This window comes from Triplophysa rosa, linkage group LG16 (assembly GCF_024868665.1).
Source record: "Triplophysa rosa linkage group LG16, Trosa_1v2, whole genome shotgun sequence".
In the NCBI taxonomy this organism is placed as follows: Eukaryota; Metazoa; Chordata; class Actinopteri; order Cypriniformes; family Nemacheilidae; genus Triplophysa; species Triplophysa rosa.
This window is the reverse complement of record NC_079905.1, coordinates 20,358,219-20,385,207: the sequence shown is the minus strand read 5'-3', so window position 1 is coordinate 20,385,207 and position 26,989 is coordinate 20,358,219. Positions and strand designations below refer to the sequence as shown.

Below are 26,989 nucleotides of genomic sequence, written 5' to 3'. Positions count from 1 at the left end.
GTTCCACTCAGAACAGGTCTCGCCATGGTCGACCAAAGAAGTTGAGTGCAAGTGCTCAGCGTCATATCCAGAGGTTGTCTTTGGGAAACAGACGTATGAGTGCTGCTAGCATTCCTGCAGAGGTTGAAGGGGTGGGGGGGTCAGCCTGTCAGTGCTCAGACCATACGCCGCTCACTGCATCAAATTGGTTGTCGTCCTAGAAGGAAGCCTCTTCTAAAGATGATGCACAAGAAAGCCTGCAAACAGTTTGCTGAAGACAAGCAGACTAAGGACATGGATTACTGGAACCATGTCCTGTGGTCTGATGAGACCAAGATAAACTTATTTGGTTCAGATGGTGTCAAGTGTGTGTGGCGGCAACCAGGTGAGGAGTACAAAGACAAGTGTGTCTTGCCTACAGTCAAACATGGTGGTGAGAGTGTCATGGTCTGGGGCTGCATGAGTGCTGCTGGCACTGGGAGGCTACAGTTCATTGAGGGAACCATGAATGCCAACATGTACTGTGACAGAAGCAGAGCATGATCCCCTCCCTTCGGAGACTGGGCCGCAGGGCAGTATTCCAACATGATAATGACCCTAAACAGACCTCCAAGATGACCACTGCCTTGCTAAAGAAGCTTAGGGTAAAGGTGAAGACCTAAACCCTATTGAGCATCTGTGGGGCATCCTCAAACGGAAGGTGGAGGATTGCAAGGTCTCTAACATCCACCAGCTCCGTGATGTCGTCATGGAGGAGTGGAAGAGGACTCCAGTGGCAACCTGTGAAGCTCTGGTGAACTCCATGCCCAAGAGGGTTAAGGCAGTGCTGGAAAATAATGGTGGCCACACAAAATATTGACACTTTGGGCCCAATTTGGACATTTTCACTTAGGGGTGTACTCACTTTTGTTGCCAGCGGTTTAGACATTAATGGCTGTGTGTTGAGTTATTTTGAGGGGACAGCAAATTTGCACTGTTAAACAAGCTGTACACTCATTACTTTACATTGTAGCAAAGTGTCATTTCTTCAGTGTTGTCACATGAAAAGATATAATAAAATATTTACTAAAATGTGAGGGGTGTACTCACTTCTGTGAGATACTGTATATGCTATAAATGACTAGTATGTCTTAGTTTGTTCTATCACTCAAAATTGCTTATTTTTTGACAGTAGCTAGTGTTTATTACGTAAGATTTGACTGATATTTGGTTTTCCGTGGTCATTGGTTAGGTACGTTTACGTTAAAGTGTTTCAGAAAGGTAAGGGTGAATAGTGAAAAAACAGACATGCTGCACAAATCCTGAAAAGTGAAGCAAAAGCAGTTTGATCGAATCTTGCTGGCTGGCTGCAGTACAGGTAATAAACCCCGCCTTCTTCTTGTAAACAGGACGTAAACAGAATTTTAAAAAATACATTTTTGCCAAAGGTGGTTTCTGTCATTTTACTTCAATCTTATCACGCTAATTTATGTACAAGTGTTTGTTTATCTAATAAGTTTGGTTTTAGTATAAGATGTCAAAAAAGGGGCGAGGCAACATGATTTGTTAGTTTGCAATCGGGTCATGGGTAAATATGGGCGGGACCTTGATACTGTGGCTCCACCTCATGCTCACTACTGCACAAACTGATCTGTGCCATATCTCGGATATTTCAACCTAATCTCACAGAAATGCGTAACTAATTCAGGAGGTGGCTTATTCGTATGAATTTGTACGTTGTGAATCTAGAAAAAAAAGCAATACTGAAGCCCCACCCCTAACCCTAATGTCAATGGCGTGGAAGCAAATCGTACTAAAATGTACGAATGAGATCATACGAAATCATACAAGTTAGCCAAAATTAGCCACATCGTAAAATAGTTATGTTTTTGCCGTGATTGTGTTGGACATTTTGGCTTAATTTTCCACAGTGGAAGTAAACGGGGGACACGTCATCCATCTTTTTTACGGTCTATGGAAAAGCTTTTACATCCCGAGCTATTTTTCTGCACAAGATGAGTTTAAAGTGGAAAAATTATCAACATTAATGTACCACAATTTTATGATAATTGTATTACTACTGTATATCATAAAATGTGTGCAAAGTCATCCACCTACAATAAAGGTGCTAATCAGATGTTTTACTTCGTTTTATACCTGAGCAATGTTTTAACATTTGCAAGCATATACATGGCTATTAGAGCACAGGTGACCAATGTTAACACATACAGAAAAACAAATAATAATGCCTCCCTATCAGCGTGGAAATTAATGTAGATGTGTCGTCGGTTTAGGTAGTCCAAATATGAAGCATGAATCTGGCAGAGGGTACACAGTACCAGCAGCACATGGAATATTTGATGACCCTGACCCAGGAAGTCACAGTGACCTGGGAACCAGCGCTGAGGTAAAGGGTGAGTAAAGAAAAAAACACTAGAGAGAAAAAACACTACTTGGCCAAAGTGGAAAGTCAAAGCAGATGTGCTTCTAGAATCACTCCATGTCCAAGATAGTAACCAAAGGCTAATACGATGAAACACAGGACTGCTATCCCAACTATAAGCTATGGCTGAAGGTACCACTTGGCTAACTTTCCGAACCCAGTGAGGTAGGCTGTAATTCCAGTATGTTCCATAGCAGCAGCAAAAGCAGGACAGACAACACAGTAGGCTAGCAACAGGCATGAAAAGGCCTTGGACCTGCTCATGCCAACTTTCCTCAATAGCATAGTAGTAATGAGCCACTGCACTCCCATACTGATACAGTGCCACACCTACATAATCCAGGAAGAAGAAGGCATAATGACAAACTTCAGATTTTGCTGCCAACAAGTGGGCCAAAGTGCTGAAGGTCATGTAGGCCACTGAGGACAAGAGAAGGATGAGAAGTGCCCAGGAATGAAGGTCGTTAATGAAATCTACCGTCTCTGTAAGCTGTGCTGTCCTTGTCAGGACCACTAGCGCCCCAAGTAGGTGAGTCCAAACATTTATTGTCTCGTTGTGACACTGTATAAGAGACCAAAAGTAATACTGCCAGTTCCGGTGGAGCGGCCGGTAGCCAGAGCGGACGTATCGCTCACGGAAAAAATGAGGAACCTCTGTGTCACTTAGAGTGTCAGGCATGCAAGGCATCACCTCTGCAAACATCTGAGGAACCCGCCTCACCTGCTGCAGTGAGGGTCTCCCAATCTTCTCCATAACAGTTGCCATAGTGATCTCTAGCTCCCCAACCAGAAAGATCAAATTAATGGAAAATAAGCAATCCATGCAGTTTAAAGGAATTCACAGCACAAGTCTCTGATTAATTCACCCACATTCCATCCCAGTGTATATGCATCATTAAACATTTATGAATTCACTGATGATGACTTTTATGATGAGAAAATTTTCATTTTTGGGTGATCTTTTCCTTAAAAACTTATCAAGGGCATCTAATAAAACATCATGTTATATTCCAGTGTACTGACCAGTGCAAAGTATTCCAGGCTACAGCTGAGGAAACACTTGTGTTCTAGGGAGAAAATAAGGAAAGTGAGAAATAAAAATTAAACAATTTTCAATTTTTTTTAATTCATCCTTCCTCGTCCATTTTTAGAACATCACATACTCTTTACACTTCTCTTTTTTTCATTAACTCTAAGCAACACCAGGAAGGATATTGTGGTGTTGGCCTTTCAAAATAAGTTAAAACAATCAGAAAACTCACATTTGATATACTTGGACTGGTTCCTGTAATTGTTAAAGGTTTAACTATTAATTAATCTTTTTTTTTTGCTGAGCAAAAAAGACTTCACTGTCAGTATATTTAAACCAAAGTATTTTTTTTACTTTTTCAAAGTCTGCCTGTCATACTTTGAATTTTAAATACCCTTTTCCCTCTGTATATTTTCGTTATTTAAATCTTTTGATATAAAATCTTTTGATGCCCGTATTCTAATACTCCTGAGTTCTCCCCCCTCTCTTCACACCAAGGCGTGACAGAACTTCAATACTTTGAAAAAACAAGTCTTAATAACAACAGGTAAAACTACGTAAAAATATGGCTCATTTAGACGAGAAAAGATTCTGCCATACACCACAAATAATTGACAAACGACCGTTTACTTTACTAGATGCAGCAACTCAATAAAGTCGCTGAATTATAGTTGCTACAACTACAAACTGATTAATTGAACATGTTACACTTCTAAAAATGCAATGGCCAAAAGACGAATTATAAATTTGTATCGGCCTACCTCTACCAATGTCCTCCGAAAATCTTGCACCATAAATAATATTCGAGATGAAGCTGACATCCAATGTGAACAAAAGGAGAACTTGCTCATCTATTATCTCTATTCGCCATGCCTTCTGCCTTGGCAGATTGACAGGTGGTCCACCCAGTCAGAGACAAGAAAATTATTTTTAATATTATTAAATGTTATTTTTTAACCTTAAATCTAAATTTGAATTATATAAATTAAATGAAAACATTTTAATTGTTTGTTTATTAATAATAATAATATCCAAATATTATTAAGAATGTGCTCACGTGACGTCAGTTACGTTAGGGCAGTTACGCTGCGCGCCAATATCGCTGCCTGTAGATTTTCTTTCATGATCATGTAAACATGGCTAAACAAACACCTATCCATGTGGCAATTAAAAAAAAAAAAAACACGTCTAGATAAAGAAACTGAAGAAACACACACCGAGGCACCTGGAAATTAAGGTGAAATACACACAGCAACATCCAATGAATCGAGTGCTAATGGCAGCATTTGTGTGCTTCAGCCTTCACTGATATTCTCACTCAGCCTTCTTCCGAATTAGTAAATCAAAATTGTCCACCTCCAGATCAGTCCGCGATAGAAGAACAGAAAATATCTGATTACCGTAATTGATGGAAAGCCACGCTCCTTCAGTTCTTATTGGTATGAACAGTTTAAATGGATTGAATATAGCAATACAAAAGGTGCCATATTTTGTAAAGCATGCAGACATTTTCCTGAGGTACACACAGAGTTTACTTTCACAAGAGACGGTTATAAAAATAGGAAACTCCTCCGACAGGCCTGTAACAAACAAGAGTCTAGTAAACCGCACGCAGTTTCGCTGACTTTTTACGCAGGAAAGCCATGCACCGCAAAGCCGTGGGACCTTGTTAAATCAACTGCACGGTGATGCCGTTTCATTTGCAGAGTGAAGTTTAGTGAATTGCATTTGACGCCACAATGGGACAGAACGGTCCATTAATTTTTCTTAAAAATTACTCCAGTTGAAAGGGAGATGCGAATTATTCCAGCCCACCCACAATTTTACAGGCCCACCTATCATCTACTCTCTGCTTGGGGGCACTGCACAAAACAGACGCACTGCAATACAAAAACATTCTATAAAATTAGAAAATTAAAAATAACGTAATTATATGGAGGATCTTTGGAGGAACAGGATTGTGTACAATTGCAGACATATCTTATTTTGTCTGAAATAGCAGTCACTGACAATTTTCTTAATATATGCATACTTTTAAATGGCCGCTAAAGTTCCTCAAAGCACATGTTATTAATCATGATGTACTTTCTGAAATATGTCCTTTAATCTAATAGTACTTTTTTTGACGACAATTCTTGCTAAATAATACTGGTTACACCATGTCACCCTTAAAGCCATTACACATTGTGTCCGAAATTTGCGAAATTTCTGCATGTTAAAAAATAAATAGGACCTCACGTTGTGTCAATCACATTTACACAACTCTTCAAATGAAACTATTGTAGAATTAGGCTACATAACTTGTTATAGTGTTTTTCACAATTTTGCACTGTTGCAAATCAGCTTTACAGAAAATAGATTTGAGCAGTAGAGTCATAAGACAAAAACAGTATAGAAATAAAGAAATTGTATAAAAAAGGACATTTTAAAATACATTTTTACTTTGTATTGAAATACACATTGTTACATATTTGTACATTAACACCATCTATAGAATTTTATTAAACATGAGACAAAATAGCAAATTTCAGACCATTTTAAAGAGACATAGGGCCTCTAAACACGTCCTTGGGGACAATCACTTCTATGGTAGCCCTATACTTGAAATGTTATAAAATAAACCACTTTCGTGGTTGAAATTGGTTTTGTGTCTTTCTGAGTGCATAAAAATGGTTCTGCCCTGATCTTGTGGTTCTAAGTTCTCAACTCAATCTTACTGCTTCTCACTGCTTGCCAACATCATCATAGAATATTCTTTGTGGAACGTGGTCTTTAATGAAGCCAAGACCACTAAGCTCCTACCTCACAGATTGTATTACTGCACAATCCATCTCCAAAACCAAATGTATCCAAAACCAAATGGACTGGAGCAGATACTTACCTCCGACAGAGTATGCATGCACAGAAAATATTAACCTTTCAGTATGACCCCCTTCGTGTTTTAGGATTTCATGGTTTTGAGAAAGATTGGATTTATCTGTGGTTGACGACTGGATGCAAATCAGGTCTGAGGCTCAGCTCATGCACTTTCTAAACATGAGCTGGCACCTAACATTTATGTGGATTGCAGAAGATGGCCTTTTCCCACACTTTGATCTCTTTCTTCACCTTTCCTGTCCCATATGTGTCTGCCCCTTCAAAATCATAAGTAAATCTTAACAAATTTTTATTTTCATGCAACCCTATTCAAACTGGTGGGCAGTATTTGCTGATGAATGCTAGATGAGAGGTCCTAGTCTCTGCACTTGTCTTACCCTTCTCCAACCACTGAAGGCACCAGTGTTCTGACTTCTGGGTGTCCACCCACCTGTAGCTCAGTGGAAGACATGAACATCAGAATATATATGGAGAGTTACAAATAGCATACTTAATATGCACTATTCTACGGCTGCTGAGACAATTACACTTCAGTCTGACTGTGACCTGGTTTCACAGACAAGGCTTGACCTAAGACAGGACTATGCACAAACTGATTTTAAATGAATCACTGTTGACATTGACATCATAAAGCAGCTGTGTGTTCGATTTTAAATGATACCCTTCTACAATTTATTATACAGATTCATACATTGTGCATAGGTGAAGTGAATAGTGTATACTCTTAAAAAATATTGGGTCAAAATGGACAAACCCAACCATTTGGGTTATAAATGAACCTTTGCTGGGTTGACCAATTGCTGGGTCAAATATCAACATTCTCTGGGTTAATATAACCCAACAGTTGGGTTTATCCATTTTTGTCCAAGAATGGAGTAAAAATATGTGCAGAATAAAGGTAAAATATGTTATAGTGTTTATGATCTGTTGTGTGTTCCACTGTTATTTTGGACTTTTAGGTTACTTCCTGTTTGTGTACCATGTTTGTTGTCTTTTGTAGTTTTTCGTGTTAATTAGTTTCCCCAGGTGTTTCTTGTTTCCTTGTTATCCCAGTGTATTTAAACCCTAGTGTTTCCTTTGTTTGGTGTTGGTCTTTGTTGTTACGGTCCTGTGGATTGCCTTGCCTTGCCCTTTTTCATTAAATGGTATACTGCAATTGGATCTACTCTCTGCCTGGTTACTCATTGTTACAGAAAGACCGACCTACAATGGATCCAGCAGTATCGCATGCGGCAAGGTAACCGTACCCTTGAGGACCATATTCAACACTTTCTGGACATTTCATTTTACTCTGATCTCCCGGACTTTGACCTCATAGATTTTTTTCTTTTTTTTGTTATGGATTAAACCAACCACTTCAAGAACACCTCATCCATAATGGTCCTCGAGGGTCGCTAGCTGAATTTCTGGATTACGCTCTTCTGAGCTCTGGTTCCACTCTGACCGTGGGAGAGGTTCAGGAGGAGATCGCCTCTAATATTTTTTTTAAGGGGGAGGCGATGGTCCGGAGTTTGCAGAGGCCAGTCCAGAGCCCGCTCGCAAGACGGCCGCCAGTCCAGAGCCCGCTCGCAAGACGGCCGCCAGTCCAGAGCCCACTGACAGCATGATGGTGTCAAGGCACAGGTGCCTGGTTGCTAACCTGGAGGATACTCCTCTGGCATCTGTGCGGTGGCCGGTGTTCCCAGTTCCAGAGGTTCTCCCCTTGGGGTCTGCTCTGAGGGTCATGGCTGCTGCTCTGCTGTGCACTGCTCTTACACTCCAGAGGCTGCGGGCAAGATAGCTGCCACGCCCAGGCTTCCAACCCTGCCGGCACCTCCAAGTCGTCCAGCTCTGCCTGCGCCTCACTGGCCAGCCTGCGCCTCGCTGGCCTCCCTGGACGCCTGACCAGCCTGTGCCTCTGCACCACGGCCCAGATCCGACTCTGCACCACGGTCCTAGCCCTCTTCCCCTACACGGACATGGCCCTTTGTCCCGCCCCCTGTTCTGCCTACACTCCACCGCCCTCCTGGACTGTTGGTGTGGGGTGTCTAGAACTACCCTTGGGGGGTTTCTGTTATGATCTGTTCTGTTTTCCCCTGTTAGTTTGGACTTAGGTTACTTCCCGTTTGCGTACCATGTTTGTAGTTTTTCGTGTTAGTTTCCCCAGGTGTTTCTTGTTTCTTTTGTTATCCCAGTGTATTTAAACCCTAGTGTTTCCTTTGTTTGGTGTCAGTCTTTGTTTTTACGTTCCCGTGTTGCTCGTGGATTACCTTGGTTTGTCTTGTCTTTGTTTATTTCATTACTTTTTTTTTTTTTTTACTGCTATTGGATCTACTCTCTGCCTGGTTACTCATTGTTACAATAGTGCACCATAAAGCCCCGAAAGACCTTGCAATACCATGTAATAGCTTCTCTTTAAATTAACATTGATCAACATGAATAATGCAATTATACTATGTGCTTTATTTTGAAAAAGCAACAATTGTCAAAGCACATGCCAGTTGGTGACTGTCAGAACAAAGCCTCCGTAAAACATACAGTATGTAGTTATGCAGTAGTTATGATCTTTTATCTTAAACCTTTAACCATGTGTGTATTCAAGTAGGGTAAAATAGTCAGTTCTAGCTTGAACCATAAGGCATTTGCCTTCCCACAAGAAAACATTTTTTGAAAATGAAAAAGAATCATGATTGTATATTTTAACACTAACATTTAATCTTACACCACTTTCATTATATGGAGAAGAGTGGACAGGAAAACATCACCTTTATGGTTTATGTAACCTTTAACAACCGCAAAACAACACAGAAAACCATAATTTAAAAATGGTTCTTGTCCTTTTAAAGACTGTTCTCATTTATTCTTAACTCACCTTTACACCAGAATCATAGATTGCCCGAATATATTACCTGAAATAATCTTCTGTTAATGTTGTCAAATTCAGTTCATTAAAAAAAAATTCAGGTATTAAAAGTTATTTTTAATGATTGAAGGTTTCTATATTCACACATCTGTGATGTGTGCAGAATCTGCAAATGCATATAATGAAAGATCACATAGTTTTACAAATGATTTATAACCAATCCTAAATGCAGGATAAAGAGGTTCAGTGAATGTGGTCTAGACTCTGTGAATGAGGCTCATTTTATCAGAGATGCCGTAGAACGACAGTGTTCCTGTACTGTGATCTACATACACTCCTACTCTACTGGATCTGCACTTTACAGGGATTATAGTCTGTTTATTATTGTGCCAGAATGAGTAACTGGAGGAAGAGCAGTACAACCCCCAGGAATGATCATTACATCCAAATCCACACTCATCACCCCCTCCCTTCCTGCTGATGTTTTTATATGACACTGATATAAACACAAAACTAAAATCACCCCCGCTCCACTCAAGCTCCCAGTAACAGCGTCCAAACACACTCTCTCTACACAACACCTGAAAAAAATTATCAAATCTGTCTGGATGATCAGGATACTGCTGGACTGTGCCAGTGAAAGTGATCTTTCTGTTTCTCTCGGAGAGACTGAGATTTTTATTCACTGTGTTTGGATCCAGAGTGAGTTGACAGGAGTCTAATGGGGGAAAAATGATCAGTTAAATCTCTTGTACCAAAATTTGAACATTACCTGTGCAATGTATCAAGAAGAGTGTTTTGTGTCAAAGCAATGCATTACGATACTGTTACTTTACAGAACCATGCTAATAGGGTATTTGTCAAACATTCTAAATCGGAAAACAAGTCTTGTTACATCCGCTCGTATAGTAATATTAAAATGTCAGTGAGAATAAAAATAAATAACTTTTCTACGAACATATTATGGACATGGACTAAGTTAATTTTTAATATCTTTTTTATTTTTTAAGGCATTTTGAGTAAAACAGCTTTACATGTAATGAGCACATACAACAGTTTGTTTGTGTACGTAGTAACTTACATTGTAGGAACTCTTCTCGGATCTTAGGAACAATGTTGTGGTCTGTGGAAATCAGCAGATATAAACAGTGTAAACAATATCTGCCCTTATTACTGAGTTCTGATTTCTGACATAATCTCTGATTTTCTACTAATGTACTTAATTATTTTAGTTGATGGACGTGAAAACATGCACAGTGTTTTACTTGAAATCTTTGTTATCTGCTCTTGGCAGAAATCCTGCAGTTTCTGTCTCAGCTGACAGACAGATTCTCTCACACCATCAAAAGAACATAGAAAACTGACAATGGTGCTTTCTGTAGGTTCAGGAGGTGGAGAGAGAGACTGAAAACTCTGTAGAAACAGAAATAAGAAACATAACCTCACTGCTTCAAGGCACGCTTTACCCAACAATCTGCACTAGATATCAGATTTGTAGTTTTTATTTTGCAGTAGCGAACAGTGGCCTTTGAACTTGGGCCTTTGAACAGGCCTGAAAACTAGCACCTATATTATACAAAATCTACTTCACAGTTTAAACCGACACAAATTATCCTTTAGATTGACACTATCAAACGTATGTAAAAGACTTATAATTTATTTGAACAATTATTATTATTGATACTGGAAAATATTTGAAAGTTTTTGTATATTACTTTTTACCCAAGTTTAGGTGTTTTTCTGAGGGCCTAGAGGTCCCTGACAGTTCCATATTGGTATTTTGTCTCAGTGGTTGCAAATTCGCCTCGTTTAGTTCTTGTTTATAATTTGTCTACATGGTCACTGATTACTTCCTTCACCTGTTTCAGAATCAGAAAGTTTCTAGTTTAGTGTCATCACTTTGCGTATTTATAATATATTATAGCTTTTATTTCATTGTCAGTTATATCCTAACGTTACTTATTCACCATTTATAGGTTGTTTGCAATCACATGGTTTTGATGACACGCGAAGTACAGCTAAAAGGCAGGAAGTGATTCCATCGGAATTCAGTAGTTAAAATAATTTAAAAATAGTTAAAATACCTATGTTTTGCGTTGTTTGTGGTTGTTCAAATCGATCAAACCATAAAAGCCACAGGCATTTTTATTGTGTAGCAAAAGTAAAAAGAAAGAATTTTCTTCCAAACCTTACTTATAATAAACACTAGCCATTATTAAACTGATAAAGAGAAAAATCTTATGTTAAGCATTTCTTCCCCATAGAGGTCCATTATAAGGAAACAGCTTACCGGAACAATGACCACTGATAATCAAATTAAATAAATTTGTTTATCGCTGATATCAAACACATATACTGTATATTTATAGTAATACATAAGAATACTCCCAACCGCAGATTCAGGTTTACAAGCCACCGTTTTCTGCATTTTTCAATCAATATTCTCATTTTCCCCCATCATGAACAACAACTTTTGCTACATATGAAAACGCCTTGTGATTTATGGTTTGATCGCTTTGAACAACCGTAAACCCTCCTGCCCCCTCACCTCCATCGGACTTAACAGCTGATGACATTGCGTCTTTCCTCGTGAAGAAAACAACCACAATCAACAGTCAGTTCTCTGCGCCGCTGCCTCTTGATAACGGCCAAACCCCCGACACATGCTCGCTCCCCTCTTTCTCCTATCTGAAGATGACGTTTCCAAGGTCATTTCTTCTAACCACCCGACTAACTGCCCGCTAGATCCCATTCCCAAACAACTCCTCCAGGCCATCTCTCCATCGGTTGTTCCTGCTCTGACCCACGTTATCAACTCGTCTCTCACCAGTGGTATATTTCCCGCAGTCTTCAAAGAGGCCCGTATTGCACCACTACTGAAGAAACCCACTCTTAATCCTGCACTGTTAGATACAGACTGGTATCTCTCCTCCCCTCAGTAAGAAGGTCCCGGGATTCACTTTGACTGGCAAACCAATGTCTAAACATTCCAGGAGAAACACCCCTCACTCAGACTGCCTTTCGCATTCATCCGCTTGCTAGTGGCACGGAGTGTGCCATAGCAGCATAAGACATTAATTTTTCTTTTCTTGGTTATTGGTTTTTATAAGTTATTGGTTTTAGTTTATAAGTCGTTAAACGGATTTGCTCCAATGTATCTCTCTGATTTAATTATTCTGCATAACCCAGTGAGAGCACTTAGATCTGCTGACCAATTACTTTTGGTTGTACCTCGAACAAGGCTAAAAAGCAGGGGTGACCGGACCTTTGCTGTCACAGCTCCAAAACTTTGGAACACTTTACCTCTATATATCAGGCAGGCCCAATCACTTACTGTTTTTAAATCCAGTCTCAAAACTTACTTTTATACCTTGGCTTTTAAATCAGTATGAGAACTGTCTTTTGTACTTGTTCGACGTTTATGTCTGTACGTTATGTGTTATCTGTTTTTATTTTCATCATGCTTGTACAGCACTTTGGAAAACAATTGCTGTTTTATAAAAGTGCTTTATAAATAAAATTTGATTTGATTTGATTTGATTTGATTGATTCATTGCCAAAATTCTTGAGCGTGTTGTATTTCACTAGCTCTCCTCCTTTCTCATGCAGAACAGCCTCCTGGACAACAACCTGATTTCAAGGGCTGTCATTCCACCGAGACTGTGCTGCTCTTAGTCATTGAAGCCCTGAGACTGGCAAGAGCAGCCTCTAACTCGTCTGTATTCATCCTACTGGATCTATCTGCTGCCTTTGACACCGTTAACCACCACATCCTCCTGTCGACCCTCAAGGCTATGGGTGTCCCTGGAATGTTGCTACAATGGTTCAAGTCTTACCTCTCAGGTAGGTCATTTAGAGTATCCTGGAGAGGTGAGGTCTCTGAGTCCCAACATTTCACCGTTGCTCTTTTCTGTATACATGACATCCCTAGGTTCTGTCATTCGGAAACATGGCTTTTCCTATCACTGCTATGCGGATGATACACAACTCCACCTGTCTTTTCATCCTGACGATCCGACTGTTTCTGCACACATCTCAGCATGCCTGAGTGACATTTCTCTCTGGATGAAGGACCACCACCTGCAGCTGAACCTTGCAAAAACAGAACTGCTTGTAATCCCGGCCGACCTAAAGATTCATCACAACCTCTCCATTCAACTGGGCTCATCGACTATCACACCTTCCAGAATGGCCAGAAACCTGGGAGTGGTAATCGATGATCAGCTTAACTTCACGGATCATGTTGCCAGCACCACCCGGTCCTGTAGATTCATCCTCTACAACATTGGGAAAATTCAACCTTTCGTGTCCAACATGTTACGCAAGTCCTAGTTCAGGCTCTTGTCCTATCCAGACTGGATTATTACAATGCGCTACTGGCTGGACTACCAGCCTGCACAACCAAACCTTTACAGATGATCAAGAATGCAGTGACTAGAGTGGTCTTCAATGAACCAAAGAGAGCAAACGTCACTACTCTCTTGTAGTGTATTTCGAGGAAACTATGAGTTTAAACACAGTAACCTACAAATAATTAATGGTGATTAACCATTAATTATTTTATACACTTTACCTGATGCAGCAGAGCTAAAAACAGCGACAAACTAAATAAACTAATCCAGCGAGTGATCAGCAGATCGTATATCAACTCTAAGACATATTACTTTCCTGGCCTTGGAAAAACAATATTCTTACTGTAGTACAGTACCACTTCAGAAATCTTAAGGAAATCAAGCAGTTTATGTGACCTTGATATGTGATAAATAAACACAGAAACAATTCGAGCGTGGATACACATGCGGTTTATTTATCTACACTACGGGGGAACTAAAACCAACTACTAACAAAGACCAAACATTAACAAACAAACATAAAAACGTAAAACAGTAGAGAATGAAAGAAATAGATAAAGCAATGAAAAATGGCAGTATTAAATCAGCTATTCACATCTGCACGAACCATCAAGGACAAACCTCCTTATTTAAAAGGGGCAAAGCTTATATGCAACTGGTTAGCAATAGTTCAGATACTTGCATTGGCTTCTTTGTTTCTCGGGACACGTGCTGGCGCGCGTATCAAAGGGTCCTGATGTGTTCCGACCAAGCCGTGAGTCCGTTGATTTAGCTTGAAGCAAACTGCCGTTAGAAACTCTCTCTGAGGAGAGGCAGGTCTCGAGAGGTTGACAGATGATGAGCGAGCAAACGCGCACGAGTGCGAACGCACACAAGCGAACAAACATACACAAAAGAGCAAGCTTTCCTGCGTGTTCAGATGTTTTAACACAGAGGGCGTCAAGCCCCTCCAAGGTGGGGCGATCCAATGTGATAAGATAGTTTTGGGCGCGAAAACATGTTTCTTTGTCCGGCACACTAACTCATTTGCATTTATGGTCGCCTGGGAGTTTTGAGCAGGAATAGACTTAGATAGAATAAAATGAGTATGGTATAAAATACATTACTGTGCTATACACCATATTCTAAAACATGAAAAGGGAAACACGTAGATATGAAACATGAAGGGCTTACAATTACATTGACCTGCAGTTTGGACAAGAATGTAAATATACACAGAATACCACTAAGCACATATGCCTTTGAGGTTATAGGTGAAGGAGAATAACATAGAGACAAGCATACAATGTGGAGATTCATGTGTATACACTTTAAACCAGTCTTTTGTGGCTAAGGAAAGAGAAAGAGACATTCTTTTGGAAGAATTTGAGGCTCTCAGTCCCTGGGGGCCACATGGCTTTTCTCACTTTGGTGAACAGTTCTGTCCTCCCCCAAGAACCTCCTTTGAAGTCTAGGGGAGAGTATCCGAATCTGTCCTGGTCAGTGATGAAGGTGTTGAGAATAGGACATTTGGCCAGACTTGTTGTTGCCTGGTCGTTGTCCTGCTGTGTTTTACGATCACAGGTGGTAAACTTTGATCCGACCATACTCTACACTCTTCATTAAGTTACATTGGCTCCCTATAGTCGCTTGCATCAAACTCAAAGCTCTGCTCTTGGCCTGAAAGACCATCACTGGTTCAGCACCCCCATATCTTCACTCTCTAATTCAGACTTATTGTACCCGCCAGATCCCTACGCTCTGCAAGCGAACAATGTCTTGTAGTCCCATCCCAAAAAGGAAAAAAAATCATTCTCACGCACGTTCTCTGGATCTGTTACACATTTGTGGAATGATCTGACCCCTGCTACAAGATCAGCAGATTCTGTAGCCATCTTTAGAAATCGGCTGAAAACACATCTCTTCCGCCAGCACCTGACCGATTAGTTCTGACATCTATCTTTTTTCTACTACTTTTATTACTACTTTTACTTACTTACTACTACTATTACTTACTACTTAAAAAAAAAGAAAAAAAAACTTTGCTTTGTATACTTTGTACTGTGGTAAGCAATTGCTTCCAATGTTTACCTCATTTGTAAGTCGCTTTGGATAAAAGCGTCTGCTAAATGACTAAATGTAAATGTAAATAAACTACGCAAAACACAGGTATTTTGAGTTTGTGATAGTGAATTCTTAAGTAGAAAATCACTTCCTGCCCTCCATCTGCACTTCGCGCAGTGACGTCATGTGCAAACAACAACCTATTTACTACTCACCATTTTCTTATTGACAACATCTGTAGCACCTGGTAGTACCATGAAATAGTTTAATGTTCATGTGCCCATATTTGAGAAATATGGACTGTTATGGATGTGACCATTTGCATACCAGTATGATTATGGAAAACTATGCTTTAAAAATCATGATTTAAAAGCTTAAAACTCAGTATGGTGAAAATATTTTTTCATCTTGTGGCTAAAATAATAAATGTTTATCATTTAATAAATCAGAAAAGGAAATAGAACATCTTCAATTTCACTGTCATGTTTTCGTAGATATGTTACCTGCAGGAAATGGATGTCATTGTCTGTGTATGAAAGCTGCTCCAGTTCAGTTTCTCTCCTCTTCAGATCATTAATCTCCTGCTCCAGTCTTTTCAAGACTCCTTCAGCTCGACTCACTGCAGTCTTTTCCTGATCTCTGATCAGCTGTGTTAACTTAAAGCAGCTTCTCTCAATGTAGCGGATCAGTTCAGTAAAGATCCTCTTACTGTCCTCCACTGCTGTCTGTGCGGAGAGCTGTTCGCGCACACATCACAATCAGCTCTTATACTGCTACATCACACAGGCATGAGACACACGCTTCAATAAAAGATATAATAATATAATAAAAGGTAATTAAACTCACCTTATGAGACTTCACAGCCTCTCTTAGCTTCTGAAGATGTTTCTGTCTCTGCTGGATTCTGTCCTGGATGACTCTTTGTGTCTCCTTTATGTTTCTCTGTAGGACAAAGAAAACAGCAATGTGACAAAACTGTGTTTAAAAATTTAAAAATTTCCCACATATGATGTTTTACTGTACATGAACCCTAAATTTAATGACAGCGTCGCTACATAATTGTCCCTGGGGAAAAACCCCTAGGAAAAGTTGAGATACCTGATGAAGGCAGATTACGATCCACCTGCCTCAGCAGTTGTCGACAAATCATCTCCTGGAGTCCTGCAGTGGCATCAGTCATTTTGTGTCGCTTGCCTGGACGAAATTCCTCATGGAGTTCAAAATGAGTTTGACAATAAGATTCCAAACACACCAGACAGGATTTGACGGCTTTTTGCTTTCTTCCAGTACAGACGTCACACTCTACATCTCCAGGTCCCGCGAAACATAAAGCATGAACATCAGATCTTAGTTTTGTCTTCTTCAGTTTCTCTACGACATCAGCCAGCATAGTATTTTTACCTAAAGCAGGTCTTGGAGTAAAGGTCTGTCTGCACTGAGGGCAGCTGTAGATTCCCTTTAGGTCCTCGTGATTCCAGCAGTCTGTAATACAGCTCATACAGTAACTGTGTCCACAGGGAATGGCCACTGGATCACTCAGTAGATCCAGACACACTGGACAGCTGAACTGTTCCGCTGAAAAACAAGCTTCTGCCATTTCACTACATTAATAGCATTACATATGCAACAGCTCAACAACAACAACTTAAGTTTCTATTTCCATGAATTGAGTTTCCTGGTTTTGTGTTTGAGACGTGTGCAAAAGAGGTAAGTCCAAAACTAGAAATTCGCATAATACAAGTCCACTAGGTGTCAGTTTAATACAGGAACTAGTAAGATGACATTGCTGTTAACCAGGCCAAAATGTTTACGAACAATAACAATAGGAAAACTAATAGTAAATGCAATAACACTTACAGTAATTCCATACTGCTGTGTACATATTAGTGAAATACACTCTTAAAAAAGGTGCTTCAAAAGGTTCTTCGATGCCACAGAAGAACCTTTTGGTTCCATAAAGACCCTTTAACATCTGAAGAACCTTTATGTTTCACAAAAGGTTCTTTGTGGCGAAAAAAGGTTCTTCAGATTATAAAAAAGTAAGAAAGAGATTGTTCTTCAAAGAACCTTTGACTGAATGGTTCTTCTATGGCATCACTGTGACGAACCTTTTAAGCATCTTTATTTTTAAAGGGGTCATATGGCGCAAATATGTGTTTTTCTGTGTCTTTGGTGTGTTATAAGTTGCCCATGCCTGTATTAGACATGTGAAATTGCAAAATTAAAGTGTCGGAACAAAAGATGCATTCTATCTAAAAGCGAATGCTCACCCAGACCTGCCTGATATAGTAAGAAGCGTTACATTTCCGTCACACACTTGCAGTATTCGACCAATCACTATGCACTGATTAACTGGCCAATCATAGCACACCTCGCTTTTAAGAGCGATGAGCTTTGTAAAAAATCTGCGCGTTTCACAGAGGCGGTGCAAAGAGGAGATACAAACATGCACGGTATGTGGAAAATACAGTGTTTTTAACCTTACATCGTGTATACACATTGCATTACATCTAAAACAAACGATAATATTTGTTTTAAGCTTTGTCTTTGTCCCCTTTAAGAGTGTACGTTCTCAAGATTGCATTTCACCTTAACCATATAAAATGTTGCAAATGGATCATACAATATGAAAAAAAATTCAACACAGTTGTAATGAAATAGAATTTATTAACAAAAGATATGCAAGAACAACTAACACAACCCTAAATTATACTAAAACTAAATTATTGTAAGGATAGAGAATAAAGTGCAAGAAACAGGAACTACAGATGAAGATACCTTGAAGTGAAGGCTTACTCTTCTTAACCTTGTTGCAGATGTGTGAAACAAAGAGTGTCTGTTGAAAGGGTACTTTGATCACTTTGAGATAGGAAAGATTGCAGTCTGGTGTTTTTGGTGCTGTGATTGGCTGTGGACGTCAGAGACGCCTTGCATAGGATCCCAGCATACATCAGGCTCTACACAGGAACCCTGAGATGGCTAACTAACACTGACAAATACATTCAGGATCTCCCGGCAAAAGGCAGTCTCCAATTCAACTGACTTGAATGTTTTCAGACTGTGAGGACCCAGAGCCAGTCGGCATATGGATATGTTTTACCAGACAAGGTTATGGGACTTCCTAATTTAGATGCATTAAATTTTATACGTTTTCAGTATTGCCTCTTACATCTCATGTTTGAAAAAGGCTTATGTAAAAGCTGGCTAGAGGGTTAAGAATTGATGTCATTAATTTCAATGATGTTCAACCTCTACGATTTAAAAAAATGTGTTTTAAAGATGTATGACTCTTTAAATACGTAATGTTATTCTTTGAGAGTGAAAGAGCACACTAGAGGGGGCTCTTCCCCTATAAAACCAGAGCTTTGGGTCATTTTTCCACAGTTATCAAATCATTTTCTATTTAAATAGTTTTAATTTTCAAATTTGTTCAACAGGTTTAGGTGTACTGTTTTAACTGGCAAAGCATAGCAAAGTACTATGTGTAAGTGTTACATATTTACACGCAGTAGTGTATTACCATTACTGTGGCCCAAGATGCTGGAATAAATTACATTCCCCCTATGAACCTGCAAGGGCTCAGAGAATGGATGAACATTCAGACATCTAAACTAAAATGTTCTATGAATTTAATCTTATAAATCCCCAAACACTAATCTCGTTTTTTCCCCTTCCTCTATTATGCGCCTTTAAAGTTCACAAAAGACCTCATTCATGCTAACAGTTTTTCCACAAACGGACACCTCATTCATACAGTTTTACCACAAACGGAGGTAATGATAAAAGAATATCCAGCTCACACAAGCTACTGTATTAAGTTCATTGCAAACATTAATGTGACCTTTTAAATGGCATTGCTTCACTGCTTCACAGGGAGACTCAATTAACCTTTGTACATATGGCTGAGGTGAAGGTTATTATTTTATGCCATATAAATATAGATGCTCCCCCTGAGATCCCTGTCTGTTGCCCACCAAGGATGATATATGTGAGATCAATTCAAAGGTCCACAAACTATACAGTACAATCATTCAAAGGGCAGTTACTCTCTACACTCTGGCTGGCGGGTCATCAAATGATACTGTGTGATCATATACAATGTTTTTGTGACTTTAACCAGCCTCAATGTAAATTCGTAAGGAAAATCATTTTAAATAATTTCCAATAAGCACAGAAATGAAAAAGCCAAGAGGGATAAAACATCTCAGAAGTGGAATGATGATGTATATTTGAAAGTTACAGACACTGCCCTGCACATTTTCCGCCCTAATTGGGTTGGATGCTGCAGGCAGAAATTGAAATGTCATTTTCGCAGAAGAAATCCCCCAGCTAGCAGTATCTGTGTCACCATGCCTTCGTTTATCAATGTCTTCCTGTTTTTGCTGAGTAGTTTGTTTTCACTGTGTGCACCATATATCACCTGTCAGGTGTAATGGGGGCTAGTGAGGGGCACATATGGCCGCAGAGCATTCCCATGAGCCTATCCTCTCATTCTCTTGCCTGAATACAGCTCCATACAGGGAAACCTAGGGTTAATTGATGTATTATTTAAGATATACTGCAAGTGCACTGTTAAACATTCAGAGATGATTTTTTACTCTTTTGCTGACCAATTATGGCTGGGAAAAGATGTAAATACATTTGAACTGTCATGTGGTGTCATGCAGTAACTACCACTATACAGACAGATAACTATTGTGGAGAAATCTTAAGCAGTACATGTTACATACGTTACATATGTGTCCTTGGCTGGCTTTGAAAATATTCTTTTACCTTATTGTAGCCTACTGACATTACAAAATAATGTATTTTTGTTTCAATAAACAACCAAACACATAAAAATAAATTTGTTTCACCTAGAATGTTATTTGGTGGTGTGTTAAAGGAATAGAATAAAATGTAAAAAGAAAACTCATATCAACAGGCTATTAATTGTTACAATACTTAGCTATGTAACTATGTAAATTTTCTCACAGTCAGTGTGAATAAATGTAAAGATTCTGAAGATCTGTTCATTAGTTGTTATATGGTTTCAGAAGACCAGGGATATAGTGCACAAGTCATATAGTCTTTAATCATAATTTCAGGCTTTTATTCGGTTTTTTTTACATCTTTTGGGGCCAGAGAGCAGCTGTCAAAGTCTTTGGCAAGTGGAACAATGTGCATAGGTAAACATAGTTGTCCTGTGGCTCGGTGGTTGGAGCAAGCGCTACCAACACCAAGGGCATAAATGTTTAATACAATATAAGTTCCTTTGGATAAAAGCGTCTGCCGAGTGCAAAAATGTATTACATACGCACATGTTTCATATATATTTTGCATCGTTTGAGAGTGAAAGTGATTTTTTTCCCGTTTTGGGATACCGCAAACTAGGCTTCACGTGGCGCTGCGCAAACCGTTCGCCTTATGATATAAAAGTACCGCGAGAGCGATTTAAGAGCCCTGCTCTAGAATGGCTCTCGCGGTTTTTTGATGTCATTCCCTGGTTAGTCTGCAAGGTGACCAATAAACTCTCAAATGCACATGCTGCAGTCTACGAAAGACCCCGGAAACGCGCCGCTCGCGTCGGCAGCGCGCCACAGCTTCCAGGAAGCGGAACGAATGAAGTTTATTTTTCACAGCTGCTGATGGCGGATGCTGTCGAAACAGACTCCATGAAGAATTATAACATCGCGTTTGAGAGGATAGACCCGAGCGCGAGCCGCTACCCCTACTGTATCGTATGGACGCCGATCCCCGTGCTGTCGTGAGTGATTCTCGCATCCTCCGTTGGTTTCGCTTCGTGTCGATGTTTTGAAAGCGATACAGACACATACATGAAGGATGGATGCATTACAGTCGCGTTATCTGGCGCTTGCAGTTTGTTTGTTTTTTTGTGTTTGCGTTGCGCTGACGGCAGTGAAAAAACTGAATGTGCGTTTTGTTCTCAACTTGTTCCCCTCCAAGCCCGATCCGTGTTTTAAAGGGTTAGTTATCTCAGTAACCATGGTCAAAAATTTGTGGTAGCCTATTTGTAGTAACCTAACCCCAAAATTACCATGGTCTTTCTACCTACAGGAATCACAGTTTAACAATGAAATGTGTGGTAAAACTATTAGACGGATTGTAATTGATTTGCCAAAATACATGGTTACACATTTACTGTAATCAAACCATGGGTAATTGGGTGAAGTAGTGTTTCTGTAGCTCAACTGTTAAAGCATTACTCTAGCAACACAAAGGTCATGGGTTTGATTTCCAGAGAACACATACTGATAATGCAATGGAAGTCACTTTGGATAAAAGCGTCTGCGTAAATTCATAGATTTACTTTTGAACATAACTAGATATTTTTAAGAATGTCCTGCTCTTTTTCATGCAACAAGAGTGAGTGAGGACTGGGGCTGTTGAGCTCCAAAATGACAAAAAGCAGATATTCTCTTAACTGAACAGGCTATGCATGCAATTATATCACATAGATCCATATGAAGGCAAAAGGTTAAATTCTTGACTACACTCTAACAAGAAAAGGTTCAAAAATGAACCTTTTGAGGTTTCTGGAGATTGCAACTGTGGGGGAACCTTAAAGGTTCATTTTATAATCTTTTTAAAAAGGTTCCAATTGGAACCCTCTCTTAATGGTGCATTAAAGAACCAGCAGAGTTCCTTTTGGAACCCTTTTCTAGTCACCATTTCAGTAGTAGTAGTATTACTATTGTTATTATTATATTACACATTATACTACCAACATTTCATAACACAGACACAACACCATGATTCTCCATTAAATATTTTTTGCGTGCATGCAAAAATATCAGACAAAACACAAAGGACAATACATTTTATTTAAAATCTGATTGTGATGTGTATGACATTAACAAAGTAAAATAATTATGAAATAAAGCAACACCTCACTGCATACATTTATTTAAACAAACAAAATGCCAATTTTAATCTGTAATATGTGATCATTTACTCACCATCATATTCCAAACCCTCCTGACTCTCTTTCCTTAGCAGAGCACAAGAGAAAAAGGTTTGCTTTTTGACTAGCGTTTTTGTATGTAAGTGAATGGTTACTCAGTAACATTCTTCCTAACATCAGCCATAAACAGAGCAAAAGTCCAAAAAGTAATGTATGCAGTGAAGAGCTGTGTATATCCCAGTTGTATGATCCTTCAGTATTGCAGTTTCAAGTCTCTTTTTTTTAAGTAAGTCATACAAATACAACACTAAAAAAAACAATTTAAAAAACATTTACAATTACCTTTTCCCATCAGCTGCCACATTGCATGTAGGCTTCACTGACACCTGAGATAAATAAAAACTGACAAATTAATAAAATAACAATTAACTTTAACATCTTCAACTCTGTAGTTTTAGATTTCGAGCTTAATGACATCCCGTAGATCACAGTAGAGGGATATGTATCATCAGTAAACATCAAGATGCCACAGAGGTAATGATAAGGATCAGTCATTCATGTTCATATTGTGTATTGTCCAAAGATTTAAACAAATTTTATTTTGGTGTTTTAGCATCATTGTTTCAAGAAACTATAATAAATAAATCCCTTAAAACTGACTAGAAATACTGAATGGAGAGAGAGGCAAGAAACCTGAATATAAATAATATGTTATTTACCTGCGATGGTAATCCAGATCATTGAGGAAAACTTGCTCAGCGTGTTGCACGGAAAAATTCTGCAGCACAGCCAAACCATAGTGTATGATGGCCTACTAAAAATGTTCATTTAAATATACCTTTATACTAATATACCTTTATACTAATACAGAATAGCAAACCACTTTACTCCGATCTCTACATAAATTCACCATCGTAGACTTGATGTTTACATACCGTACAGTGGGCTTTAAAAGTGCAGAGCAGGAAAAGGCACAAATGCATAACATGGGTGGACACAGCACTGGAAACAGAACACCACAGATCTGTGAAACTCATTTGTGTTATGTTGTGTCCTCTGCAGTACTCGTTCAGGCCACAAGCCTGTCTCAATAAAATGTTTTAATCAAAGAATATGCATTTATCAATTTAGATTAAACATTACCTGTAGCATGTTCCTTGTGGTTAGGCATAAATGGAGGCATAAATTATGTAGGCTTTTGACTCTTTGTACAGGTTGTGGGTTCCACATTAATGGCAACATGACAGTAGAGAGACACATCTGGAAAACCACAAATTCACAATTACACAAAACACATGGAATGATTAAATGATATACAGTAATATAGCACAGTAAATTTGAACAAGAAATCAATAGATTAGTTTCAGTTAAATATTCAGTCCTGTCATGTAAATAATCTTAATTAAGATTAAACCAACTTTCACACTTAAAGGAATACAGTACTTCACCCAAAAATGAAACTTCTGTCATCATTTCCTCGCCCTCTGATTGTTCCAAACCTGTATACATTTCTTTGTTCTGCTGGAAGATATTTGAAAGAATGTCAGATCTCATCCCCTACTGACTCCCATAGTATTTATTTTCCCTATGGCAGTAAATGGGGGACGAGATCTGACATTCTTCCAAATATCTTCCTGTGTGTTCAGCAAAACAAAGAAATGTATACATGTTTGGAATGAGGGTGAATAAATGATGACAGAATTTTCATTTTTCAAAGTATCCCTTTAAGACAACTACTGCTGACTTAATGCAGCTGACCAACAGAGAATGTATTAACATGTTAAAATGTTATGAAGTTTAGTTCATGTACTGGACAGAATAAATTATAATAGTCACTAAATCAGCACATAGTTTACATTAATAAACCGACTGTTTATTTCTGCTAGAACAGATGTATGTTTGTTGTGCCGCCTTGAAGACGACAGTTACTATGGATGTTAAATAAGAAAGCACAATGTTTTTAACGTTAAACACATAAATATTAATTTACATTTATTACTTACGCTCTGATTGTTGTCCATATTGTGTTAATGCGGTTCATCCATTTTGCAGGTGCGTTGTCACCTGCGTCTTTTAGCATCCCTTTTCAGTGATATATGTTTATAGTTTTCTCTAAAGTGAGGGGTGAAATAATTAACACAAATGTTGCCTTTGTAGCCCTAAACATCTCTCTTAATAACTTTTTCACTTTCCTAAATAGAAAAAAGGTCACTTTGACATTGGTGAACTAACAGAGCTACAGGTCTGTATTTTAATGTACATTAACCACGTCTAAACTTTAATGTTGCATTTCATTTGTTTTATTTTCATGTTTTCATGAAGGTCATAGTAATTTTGTTAAGTGTTACCTCAGATATTCGAGCATTTCCTCTCAGTATCTGCGCTCGCGCAGAAAAGTTTGTAACGTTCGTTTGAGACGAAGTCGAGTTGAAATATCCCACTTCCGACCTCACAGCATTCCAGACTTTCCAGTCAAATACTTTACAGTTTCGCATAAATACGCCCTTTTCACATGACGTCACGCATCTTCCGTTCTGCCGCGAAGCAGTGTATCTGTCATGACAGAACCACAGAGAACCCAAATGCGGGAGAAAGCAGTCTTTATTAGACACAAACAAAATGAAAACAAAGATCAAAACAGGTCACAAGCAGTCCACTCCCGAGATGATGGATATCAGCACGGTGAGTCGAGGATGGATAGCTGGTGCTGAGAGTTGGGCGGAAGCGCCTGGCGACCTCACCCGACTCGAGACCGTGCTGGCAGGTTGAGGGAGATGCTGTGCCTGGAGAGGTTGCAAGGGAATCCCTCCCAGAGAAGTTGTCCAACTGAGGTGACCACTGACCGGAGCGCCAAAGCAAGCTGCTGAAAGAGGCAGACCAAAAGAAGAAGCGTGGAGAACAAGGAAGGTAAGCAAACGACTGGATACAAGACACGACTTGACAAGACTAAGGCTGAGAAACTTGAGACAAGAAAACAAACAGAAAACTTAACATCTGCAGGCGAGCCGCAGCTACACCTGGGGCAGTCTGGGGCAGAAAAATCCACAACGAACAGACACTGGACAACAAACACAGAGGGAATTATAAAGAGAACGTAACGAGGAGATCATAATCAGGTGTGGAGTAATTAAGGGAATGATGAAGTCTAACGAGTGACGAGCCAACAGGCGTGTGAGCACGGAATGGAAAAACACCAGTGCAAGAGAAGTCATACGAAAACACGAGGGTGGGGCAAATGACGCAGACACAAGCACGAGGCTGGCCGAAGCTCGGTGACAGCCATGTGCTTGACAAAAAACAAAACAATCCCGTGCCAGGTGATGACCCGACCAAACCGTAACAGTATCGTTACTTCCGCTTGCACTCCAGTTCATAAGGTGGCGGTAATGGACCTATAAGCTGGTTTGCCAATCGCCCGTAAAACTCAAGAAGAAGAAGAAGTTACTTCCGCTAGCGCCTCAGAATGGAGTTTACCAAGTCCCTTAAACATCTGCCACAAATACGGCTAGATGATGTACAACGTCTTGCAGACAAATTTTCGCTAATGACAAGATCAAAGGTAGAGAAAGGATACAAATTCTTTGTTGAACAGTGCCTGTTTGATTATGAAGGTAAGTGTTTTGTTTTCTTTTTGTGTTAGCGAAGGTGCTAGGATAACTACTAGAATATGTGTTCTGTCAGTTTTTTTTTCACTGTTGTTAAATTCCAGCGCGACGGCAAAACAGAAGTTCTTCTGCTTGTTTTGTTGCAAGACAGATGTTATGATACACTGCTTTGCAAAAAGGCGGAAGTTAAGTGACGTCATTGTGAAAAGCGCCTATTAGCTCCGCGCTAATCTCGCTGCATGACTGCAAGCATTTTGGATGTGACGTCTCCCTGCGCTCGGGCTTGATTGATCTGCCCTGAGTTCATAGGTCGTATGTCCGACTATAAGCGCAGTTTCCGATGTTATTTCCAAGTATATGGGAAGAAGCTTTCCGAATTTGCTTGAACGTTGCACTGGCTCTTGAAATCATAAGTCTTTGTCATTTTAGATGTTTAAAATAAGTTAAAACGATTGGAGATGTTTTTCTCTGTTTTTCATGGGGAAATTACATGTTTATTGTTTGAGATGGCGGTGTCCTATACTCTCAAATTGTTTGTGCATTTTTCTTTATATATTAATTAATAAATATGTAAATGTAAACTAAAGTAGGCTAAAATTATGATAATTAAATGGTATTAATACACTGCGTTCCAAATTATTATGCAAATTGGATTTAAGTGTCGTAAACATTTAATTTTATATTGTTCAATTAAACTTATGGATGGTATTGTGTCTCAGTGCTCTTTGGATCACTGAAATCAATCTCAGACACCTGTGATAAGTAGTTTGCCAGGTGAGCCCAATTAAAGGAAAACTACTTAAGAAGGACGTTCCACATTATTAAGCAGGCCACAGGTTTCAAGCAATATGGGAAAGAAAAAGGATCTGTCTGCTGCCGAAAAGCGTCAAATAGTGCAATGTCTTGGACAAGGTATGAAAACATTAGATATTTCA

At 39.2% G+C, this 26,989-nt stretch overlaps 3 protein-coding genes across 4 annotated transcripts in view; 1 reads left to right on the top strand and 2 right to left on the bottom strand.

Moving 5' to 3' along the window:
- Nucleotides 1–1,921: 1,921 nt before the first annotated feature.
- On the bottom strand, nt 1,922–4,246 carry paqr7a (progestin and adipoQ receptor family member VII, a). The gene is made up of 3 exons (XM_057355322.1): nt 4,193–4,246; nt 3,425–3,468; nt 1,922–3,175 (listed from the first exon to the last, which is right to left on the bottom strand). Exon 3 carries the CDS (start codon nt 3,165–3,167, stop codon nt 2,100–2,102), a length of 1,068 nt encoding a protein of 355 aa, XP_057211305.1. The 5' UTR covers nt 3,168–3,175; nt 3,425–3,468; nt 4,193–4,246; the 3' UTR covers nt 1,922–2,099.
- Nucleotides 4,247–7,295: 3,049 nt separating this feature from the next.
- ftr55 (finTRIM family, member 55) lies at nt 7,296–17,142 on the bottom strand. Its single transcript, XM_057355689.1, has 7 exons — nt 16,847–17,142; nt 16,644–16,668; nt 16,392–16,487; nt 16,049–16,282; nt 10,416–10,563; nt 10,232–10,273; nt 7,296–9,868 (listed from the first exon to the last, which is right to left on the bottom strand). The coding sequence occupies exons 1-7, from the start codon at nt 17,140–17,142 to the stop codon at nt 9,408–9,410; spliced, it is 1,302 nt and encodes a 433-aa protein (XP_057211672.1). The 3' UTR covers nt 7,296–9,407.
- Nucleotides 17,143–21,088: 3,946 nt separating this feature from the next.
- tmem222b (transmembrane protein 222b) overlaps nt 21,089–26,989 on the top strand; it is a 22,055-nt gene continuing 16,154 nt past the window's right edge. For both annotated transcript variants that reach the window (XM_057355306.1, XM_057355307.1), the window contains exon 1: nt 21,089–21,291. In XM_057355306.1, coding sequence (XP_057211289.1) covers nt 21,173–21,291 — 119 coding nt within the window. In that variant the 5' untranslated portion in view covers nt 21,089–21,172. The remainder of the gene's footprint in view (nt 21,292–26,989) is intronic.